Source organism: Montipora foliosa, chromosome 2, assembly GCF_036669935.1.
Source record: "Montipora foliosa isolate CH-2021 chromosome 2, ASM3666993v2, whole genome shotgun sequence".
In the NCBI taxonomy this organism is placed as follows: domain Eukaryota; kingdom Metazoa; phylum Cnidaria; class Anthozoa; order Scleractinia; family Acroporidae; genus Montipora; species Montipora foliosa.
The window spans coordinates 51,657,022-51,667,021 of record NC_090870.1 but is presented as its reverse complement, the minus strand read 5'-3'; the positions used below and the strand labels follow the sequence as shown (position 1 = coordinate 51,667,021).

At 40.2% G+C, this 10,000-nt stretch overlaps 1 protein-coding gene and 1 long non-coding RNA gene across 2 annotated transcripts in view; one reads left to right on the top strand and one right to left on the bottom strand.

The window, feature by feature from the left end:
• Positions 1-6,089, bottom strand: part of LOC137993501 (uncharacterized) — a 10,069-nt gene extending 3,980 nt beyond the window's left edge. Inside the window, exons 1-3 of the long non-coding RNA XR_011121879.1 lie at positions 5,950-6,089; positions 1,336-1,412; positions 438-535 (exon numbers count right to left, since the gene is read on the bottom strand). This is a non-coding gene — a long non-coding RNA (uncharacterized lncRNA). The remainder of the gene's footprint in view (positions 1-437; positions 536-1,335; positions 1,413-5,949) is intronic.
• A 253-nt stretch (positions 6,090-6,342) lies between these two features.
• Positions 6,343-10,000, top strand: part of LOC137993499 (deaminated glutathione amidase-like) — an 8,759-nt gene continuing 5,101 nt past the window's right edge. Inside the window, exons 1-3 of the mRNA XM_068839406.1 lie at positions 6,343-6,483; positions 7,883-8,038; positions 8,462-8,665. Of these exons, the coding sequence (XP_068695507.1) occupies positions 6,343-6,483; positions 7,883-8,038; positions 8,462-8,665 (501 nt within the window). The remainder of the gene's footprint in view (positions 6,484-7,882; positions 8,039-8,461; positions 8,666-10,000) is intronic.

The following is a 10,000-nucleotide window of genomic DNA, read 5'->3' as shown; positions in this document are numbered from 1 at the left end:
TTTAGTAACGCCCGTTTCTGCCCGGAGTGAAAATCCTAGCCCGGTTTCAGTTTCGATTTAGGATTTTCACCCCGGGAAAACGGGCTGAAAAATCCATGTAATCCATGCTATAATTTTTTCAGCCCGCCCGGGGCTGAAAAAGGAACGTGAGCATCCGCTTTGATCGTGTTTTCGCATCTCAGTAAATTGTTCCATGGAAATTTGCGTTTTGCGCCCGGGCTGAACGGTGGGAGGAGCGAATTTTCAGCACACGCTGAAACTCACCATGTAATCAGGCCTTAAGACTAGTCATTGACAAATTAGCACTGAAATATATTACATGTTGCCGTGCGTCTGTGACTGGAGCTGATGAACATAAAATTGTTTGAGTTACAGAGATGTTATCAAGGACACTTTCTGTTTAAATTTAAAAACGGTTATACACAGCATTGCAGTACCGTCCATCGCGTTCGCCTCTCGTTGTTGCCTCCTGATCTCTTTCACAATCTTTCTTTTCTTTTTTGCCGAGATTGAAATCCTTCCTCTTTTACTGGCTCTGCAAAAAAAAATCCACCTTCTCAGTATCTACAATAGAGCTTGATCAGTTGTCATGTGTATTTATTGTGTTTGCCCCAAGATGAGCTCTTGGGGCAAACATAATTATAAAAGATATCATGTTTTTGAGGCTAACACAAAACAATAAATGTATAAAAAGTACAATATTAGGAAGAATAGACTTTGCTACATAAACTGAGATGCTTATAATAGGGCAAAGTGATAAAAAAAGAGATCAATATAATTTTCTTTTCTTCCTTCCTTGCCAACTCTTGCCATCATTCTCGGGATTCAATAACCTAACTCCTCTTAAAAGCCATTTATTGCAATTTCTACATCTGTCAACACCTCCACCTTAGCCTAAATATGGGACAAGACCCTTCAGGACATGGCAGATGTATTTTTCCCACCCACTAAAGGAATGGATCAAATCCAAAGGTCATATCTTTGAGGATGACATCCTGCCCCCTGTCAGAAAAGTTGGAGACGTCTTCCAATTGACTGTTCTTCAGTCAGCCAATAGGCCAGTTTCGTATTCTAACGGTTAGACTGGAACTAGCATGAAATGGAGGCTAATGCGGGCAAATTAATTTGCATTTGAAAAGATTTGCCCACATTAGCCTCCATTCCATGATAGATCCAGTCCAGCCGTGAGAATTTGAAAATGGTCTATTATGCAGACGAAAAAGATTGCACAAATTGGCTGCATGCAGAGAAGCAATTTGGAGACAACCTTACAACACGTGACCCTTAACATGTTCATGTAAGACACTAGTCGACATCATTGAACTCTTTCATTACCCTGGCTTTAATGCTTTACTTTGGCGCCTATGTTTGTTTATTCCTGCTCTTTTCTTTCTTGATAGCTTGCTCTTTCCCTGGAGGGCATGGTAAGTAAAAAGGAAAATTGGTAATGAACTTTTGGTAGTGAATATAGGACCTTCCTCTTAGAAGGAACCACAAGTTTTAAGTCCTAGAATACAAGCTGCATGATTGAGTCTATCTGTCACAAGTAACACAGGCCCCTCTTGCACCACAATCCTTATCATCAGGTCTGACATTTCTGGTTCGAAACCCTTCCATTGACAAATACGTAATAAACCAAGGCAGCTGTTCCTCAGGTTTAGCAGGATGCTCATAATTTTAGCCTCTTAACTACCCACTCTCATCCCTTGCACAAGGTGTCTTGCAGTCTCAAGGATTTTAAGGGCTTACAGATATCTTACTATTAAAGGGAAACGTGTGTCAAACCAACTAGCTACCACAATATTATGTATCTCCTACAATGATAACTCTTATTATTATACATCAGACTCACTATGAAAAATCTGATTGGTCGAGAGCATTCAATCAATTCACAATAGCTTGTGAACTTGACATGATAAACGTAATATCTGCTGCAGATATTACATTTATCATGTCAAGTTCAATGTCTGTCTGGTTACTAAGCCCCTTGGAGTGTTCTCCTCAGAAACAAAATGGCTGAATGCTTCGCTTCTGTTTCTGAGGATGAATTATGTGAGCCTTATCCCTTCGGCTTTGGCAGATAACACAGACCTCGGTTTAAATTCATGATATCATGCTTAACCTCATCCAATAATTGTTTATTAACAAAAAGTAACGTTCACTATCAAGTTGACTGTTTGCCACGTGTGTCTTGTCATCTTTCAACATTTTGATTCCTTAACTTCAACAATGGAGAAATTTAGCATCATGTTTACAGCAAACAGCAAACTGAAATTTGTGTTTTGCTAAAGATGGACGAAAACTGTCTGATATTAGCATATTTTTATCCTGTTAGCTCCAGATATCAATCACCCTCTCAAAGTTTCAAGGCAAGTTACAATAAGAGAATTTTCACACTGTTCTAAGAAGCAGCAGCCTACCATTTCCCGTTTCATGTAAACCCAATACTGAATTTGGAGGGTGTAATTTACAGGTTGCAGGTCAGAATTTCACTTAAAATTTTCCAAAAGTATTACCAGTAGCTGTAGTTTAATCTCAAATTTACAAAACTTGTGAATACATTTATAGAGCCACCTAGGTCTACTGGTTGTTGTTGTGAGCCATTAACCCATTGACTCCTGAACCCCCCCTCCCCCATTGATTGGAATTTTGTCTGGCATTAGACAGAGTAAAATATTTTTAGTCTCACTCCTAACAATGCCACAGATAGCACAGGGGCAAGGGGGACAGTTGCCCCCCACCCCCCCCCCCCCCAAAAAAAAAAAAAAAAAAAAAAAAAAACCTTTTCACTTTCTGTAGTGTTAGGTGCGGTTGGTTTAAACTTTATGATTATTCGTTTACCTTTGCAACTTTTCACATTACTTATACTGGTATATGCTTCCAGTCCGCTGGGGGTAAATTGATCATTGTAAAGCGCCCTTGAGATGTTAGTGATAAGGGCGCTATATAAATGCACCACTTTACTTTTTGTACTTTACTAGCTCATCTTGACGACGACAAAACTGGCATAATTGACTGAATGTTGCGTTTAGTCTGAGTTAGAAGAGTGTCTGAGTACCTATGCATGAAGTAAAATGAATGTATATTCAAAGTGCGGTTGATAGATGAAACAGAGAGAAGTGATACTTGCACTTAAATGGACAATTTAAGCAATTGTCTCAAATAGACACCTGAAAAATTCAGGTTGCTACAATGGGATTCTCTCTTTCCTTCACACGACCACATGAACCTAACAAATTGACCTGCTCCCAACTGTATGGCTTGATAGCTCTGTTGGTAGAGCATACACCGGCATTACAGAGGTCATGGGTTCAAATCCCATTGGAGCCACCTGACTTTTTCAGGTGTCTATAGGAGACAATAATATTGCTTAAATTGGCCATTTAAGTGCAAGGATCACTTCTCTCAATTAAGTACTTATGTCTTTTTTCCCTCAATGTGCGAGCGGTGGAATTCTGTGAATCCTGCAATCTGATTGGCTCTGGGGGCAGGCGGAGTTTTCTACCTTGCCCACCAACCTGGACGGAATCCTAGCCCTGGTTGCATGAGCTTGTGTGATGAGCCGCCGTTAGGACCAAAAATAGATTTTTTGAAGCCTTTTAAATGTGTTTAAAAGTAAACAGTGTTGCTTTACAAATTAATAAATACTGTGAACCGAATCAACTAATCATTGAGGTATTACTCACCGGACTTGATTGGTGTGTATAGGGAAAAACTGTGCTCTCGGGCTCAAGGACGGCCCTTGGCCTGTGGCCTTGGACCATACTCCAGACCTGGACCTGGTTTTTGCCTATACGGACCTCCCAGCTAGTGAATAACATATCTTATTTTTATTTGGTACAATACTAACTTGAAGTGAATATTAGTGATGGATTTATTAAGAATTTTTTTACTGAAATGAAAATGCAACTGAAGACATCTTTTACACAAGAAATAGGCAAATCCATTTAGTTAACAAGACATGTTTAGTGTACTAAGGCCGACTGAGATATGTGTAATATGTGTAACATGTGTAATATGCGTGGAGAGGCAGTGTGACCCAGTGGTTAGGGCGCTTGCCTTGAGATCCGGGGATCCCGGGTTCAAGGCCCGTTCTGACCACTTGTTGAATTTGTTCCTGGTAGTCCCTGGTTCAACTTAACTGCTGCACTTGTAAATAGCCAACTAGTTTGCCTCCGGCCAGTTGGGATTCTCTTGCCCCCCTCCCCCCTCCCCCCATTCCTGTTACAAAAAAGCTAGCTACAGTCTTGCCTAGGAGTCAATGGGTTAACTCTCAGGTGCCCTAGGATACCCCCAGCTGACGAGTAAAATCATCTGGTGCTCAATGGAGTAAAATCTGTTAAGTGGAAGCCGTGGTTGCCTCATGGTTAGTGTGCTCAACTCCAGAGCGAGTTGTCTGGGTTTGGGCCCTGGCTGGAGACATTGCGTTGTGTTCTTGGGCAAGACAATTTACTCTCACATAATGCCTCTCTCCACCCAGGTGTATAAAAGTGTACTGCCGCATTTAATGCTAGGGGTAGCCCTGCAATGGATGAGCATCCCATCCAGGGGGAACTTCCAGTCGCTTCACAGGCAGACAACCTTGAGGATGCAAGAGCGTGTGACGTCACGTTTATTTTGTTACGGCCAATTCAACTAATCGAGGAAACCAATCAAAAAGCGAATTTACAATTTTGTCCCTCTTGGGGAAAATCTGCGCTTTTTGATTGGTTAATTTGATTTGATCAAATTCCAATGATGCATGAATTCTGTTCACATCACCTGGCAATAACAAAAACCTGAGCGAAGCTACAAAATCGAGCAGGATTTTGAGGTTGTAGAGCCGTGTAAATTTCATGATTTTTGGCACAATGCTAGCAAAATTATCGACTTTCTACATGCCCAAGGTTGGGAGGTGAGCAACCTTTGGAAGTGGGAGAAATTCGGCTAAGTTCTGGAGGCACTCGGTCGTGAGCAGTCTTGGAAGTTGTCTATTTTTTATTGTATGTGACGACATGTGTGATCTGAAGAGGAAATAAAATTGTCCCAAAAACCCATCAAATAACTCAGGGCAATGCAGAAAATAGTAAGTGAGTGAACTTTATTTATCTGCCTGTCCATAAAATGAGCTTACAAAAAGAAACATCCCAATTTGAAGTTTTTATGGAACATTTTCCTCGATTAATTGAATCAGCCGTTACAACTGTCTCAAAATAACGTGACGTCACGCACTCTCGCATCCTTGGGGTTGTCTGCCTGTGGTCGCTTCATGCTACAGGTACAAAACGCAGGTCACAGGTCACAGGTCACAGGGCACAGGGCACAGGTCAAAGGTCATTGTTTTACCTACACAGGAAGTATCCTAAACATTCATAAAAGCTAACCTTAGGCCTAAAAACTTTTCTTTAGGCCTAATTAGGCCTAAAATTAGCGTTTATGAATGTTTAGGATACTTTTCTTTAGGCCTAATTAGGCCTAATTAGGCCTAAAAAGGCCTAATTAGGACTAATAAGGCCTAAGGTTAGCTTTTATGAATGTTTAGGATACTTTCTGTATAGGTTAAATAATGACCTGTGCCCTGTGACCTGTGACCTGCGTTTTGTACCTGCCGTACAGAAACCGGGATAAGCTCCGGCCTAATGGGCCACTTGGCTCATAAGCAGACTTTACTATTTTTACCCATTTCAAACAGCGCTGATACACAGTAATCTAAGAAACCATTTTGAAACGGTTACCTTTCAGGGTTAGCACCACAATTTCAACGAAACATAACACAATTAAAGAACGAAATGATACATGAAATGAATTGCGTCCATAACTGAGAGGATCATAGCTTTACTTGATAACACGATTAAATTTGAGACCTGTTACCCGTATTAAAGACAGAGCAGCCACCGTGATTGAAAATAAATACATGCAGATTTCTATTAAGTCATATCTGGGATATAATTTTGTTGAGGTTATACCTACCATTTCTGGTCGATTTATGCGGTTTTGTTCGGCGATTTCTGTGTAGAACTTCACAAAGTTTCACCTTTAAAACCTCGTCGTGCCTGTCTTTTCTTCCAGTGCACGTGCCTTCTCGTGTTCAAGGAGTTATCGAGCCTTCATTATATCAGCAAACACCATTCGAAATAGGCTCCGCCTCGTGTAACTTCAATGAAAGTAATCAAGATGGCGGATCTTATTGGCTTCGATGAGGCTGACATTTCTTGAAGGAGTTAATGTTCTCCGGCTGTCAAAACTTTCCTTCGATACCACTACGTGTACAGCTTGTGTTTGTGCATTTTTGGAAGGCTACAGGAAGAAACTAACAGGTTTCCGGCCTCTCAATTTTTGGCATATTTAACTTACGTTCCAAGGATGGAAAACGGTGACCAGTCAAAAGCTGACGTGGGGGCCAATCTGGTCGCAGTTTGTCAGATGAACTCCACCAATGACGTGGAAAGAAATTTGGGCATTTGCGAAGATCTTATAAGAAAAGCAAAAACCAGGGGTGCTAAGGTGATTGCTAGTGTATCAAAGGGAGTTACAAAATGCATACTCAATGGCCAACATCATTGCTGGCCAATAGACCATTTTACAGTTGTGGCTAAGTTACCAGGCCTAGCAATGGAAGCGAGGCTGCCGGTGACCCTGTTTTGATACAAACCTTCATGCTTTTGTAATGTTAATATGGAGTAATTAGCGTTACAACAACACAATTTACATGACAAAAGCAGTGAGGTCTGTATCAATGCAAGGTCACCGGCAGCCTCGCAGCCATTCATGACATTCATAGGCTTGGTCGCTGAGCAAACAACTGTAAAATGGCCTATTCCTAAATGGATGTCATTTCAGGGCGTCTGAAAAGATGGAATCCGGGTAATGGAACTGGATCGGGAATAAGAACAATAAAGGTCAATTATATCCAGTTGTTTTATTTCAGCTGAAAAAATTGAGTGTCATGTTGCACACTTTAAACTGTAAAATTGATTTTTACTGATATTGTTGTGACTACAAAGCTTGTATCACTGGCGTGATTCCTGTTTTAACCCTTTCACTCCCGTGGGGCTCCCCATTGACAAGTAAAATCGTCTTGCGTTAGACAGAGTAAAATCTATAAGTGGCACTCTTGGGAGTGAAAGGGTTAAATGGCTCAAGTCATGAGACGGATTGGCATTGAGATTCCTTCTTGTCCCTTGGCGGCATGGGAGAACCTCATTTCCGTGTCATATACAGTCTGTAGCATTCAGATTTTTAGCTGAAATAAAACAACTAGATATCATTGACCTTTCTTTTCCTTATTCTGGTTCTGGTTCCGGATTCTGGCTTTTCCAGACACCCTCATTTCATACGTTTTACCTCACTCAAGCAAGGCTCCTCAGCATGTTTTGTATTGTTTCTAAAGAGACCTCAAGACCCCAGTATTATCTGGAACTTGTATGAACTGATACATTGACTTAACCCTTTGATGCCTAAACCGGCCTAAACTGGCAGATAATTTTTCTTGTCAGTAGAGAACCCCAAGGAGTCGCTGGGTTAAAAAGGTATCGGTATATAGAGACCTTCTTAAGTAACACCTTAAGCTGATCATGGAACAAAGAGGCTGGAGAGTGGCCATGTCTTAACACAGGCACAGGAATGATCTTTGTATTCATTGCCGTATGTAAAGGAATCCAGGTGGCCCTCAGATTTCAGATCCCAGCCCATGGATTCGGGATTCCGAAAAGTGAATCCTGGATCCCAAGTTGTGGATTCCGGATTCCAAACTCACAGGAATCCTGGATTCTACGGAAACCTGTGGATTCTGGATTCCATACAATCGATTCCGGATTCCAAAGCCTCACATTTGCTGGATTTCGGATTCCTACACATCGGGCGATATTACTTAAGTTACAGTAACATTTCGATCATTTTTCAGATGGTCTTTCTTCCCGAGTGTTTTGACTATGTGGGTGAAAACAGGGAACAGTCGTATTCCATGGCAGCTCCATTACGGAGTCCTAGAATGCAGCGCATGTGTGATTTAGCCAAGGAGTTGGGAGTGTGGCTATCCCTTGGAGGATACCACGAGCAGGTCTGTAAATGGTGAGATATGAGTCATTTGGAACAAAGCCTATTAGTTGCCATGCTGATCCAGGAAAATGCAGTGAAAACAACATTGTGCAGGAAGTGGAATATTGATTTTACTACAAGAAAATAAACTTTATCGTTAAACCCTCTTGTTATTTCCGTCCTTGGCGAAAAGGGAAATGTTGTCATCAGTATTCCGACTTTTAAGGGATGTTGCTGATTGTAATTACCGGTAACTAATTCTCCCCCTTTTAACATCCTGAGTAGTCAGTGGATTTGTGAATTTAGGGTTAAAAGAAATAAGATAAGATGGGGCATAAGTGTGCATTGTAGTGTTATCAAAATACTTTCAGAATGGCACATTTTTGAAGAAAAGTGTGACGTCTGTAGGGTGAATAATCTATCTTTTTTTTTTGCCAAACTGTAGGGTCCACCAGATGATAAGCGACATCACAACTCACACGTGGTAATAAATGACAATGGTACCATTGTGGACGTTTACCACAAAACACACCTATTTGATGTCAATATTACGGATGGACCCAGGATGAAGGAAAGTAATGCCACAATTCCTGGCGACAGAATAGTACCACCAGTATCCACCCCAGTGGGGAGTGTTGGACTTGCCATTGTATCCTTCTAAGCAAAGACTTTCATAATAATAGTAATGATAATAATAATAATAATTGGTAATAATTTAACAAAGTATACTTTGCGCATTTAGTGCACAAGATACTGTTTAGAAGACAACAAAAAAACCAACCTAAATGTGCAATCAGATGCCAACTATTATTGTGTGAACTAATAATTTTGTTTAATATATTTTCACACTCTCCAGCTCCAAATACTGACCCAATACTGCCTTAAATACTTGAAATATTTTCATTTGGTTACCTTTGGAAATGGTGTCATAAAGACTCTGAAATGTCGGTTTTTATCGTTTATTTTCGCTTGCCTAAGTGTGACCAAAGCATCATTGATAAAGGGCCTGGGCAATAAAAGCTGTAGTCCAACATGTATTTCCTGAAAGGCACCAAATAAACATGCACCCAATTTTGATAGCCATCACTAGCGCTCCGATAAGTCTAAGCATTATTTTATTGTTAACTTATAATTTGCATTTCTAAGGTTAGAGTTAAATTGCTACTATGACCAACAAATCAATTCTTCTTTTTCTTTGGATTTGAAAACTGTGTTAACTAAACACCCAAATGACCCAAGTTTTAAGCCTTGATTTCAGAAAGACACCTTTTTATTCCAAGTGGAATTTTTTTATTTAATGCTCTGCCATTAATAACTTGAAAATCTTGAGAGAGCTGCATCCAGGAGAAAATGACGTCAAAGACTCAATAGTTTAAGAATGCAATGCATGTGTACGTGGCTGAATTAATATGCAGCATGGGAGTTTTGGGCTTTCAGACTTTTGAACTTGAGTTTTGCACATATGATAATTAAGCTGCATTCATACACTGAAATTTTAAGCTAGTGAATAAATGACGTCACTTTTCCCTGGATCCAACCCTTTGAACGTGAGTAATGGAGGACCGAAAAATCCAAAACTTACACTCAAAGTAAACAGCCTTTGGATAAAAATCAAAGCTCAAAATTTTGCCAGTCAGGTGTTAAGGAAACACACTTTCAAAATCTGAAGAAAAAAAGGAAGTGATTTTTTGATCATAGAGGCACTTTAAGGGCGCTTTCGATTGACCGTATTCCGGAATAAGAATGCGTGGAGTGATGATTAAAACGGTATGTTTGGCGCGTTTCGAAGCAGCAAGGATAATAAAAATGTGTTTAAAATAGCATTTTAGCGGATGTTTGACAATATTTAATGTGAATCTCCGTAAAAATGAAGGATTTCTAACTTATATTCCATATATTCTTATTCCGGAATACGGTCAATCGAACGCACCCTAAGACAAGCCTTTTCTTTTAGATCAATGTAAAATGCAGCTCTTTATTGTTA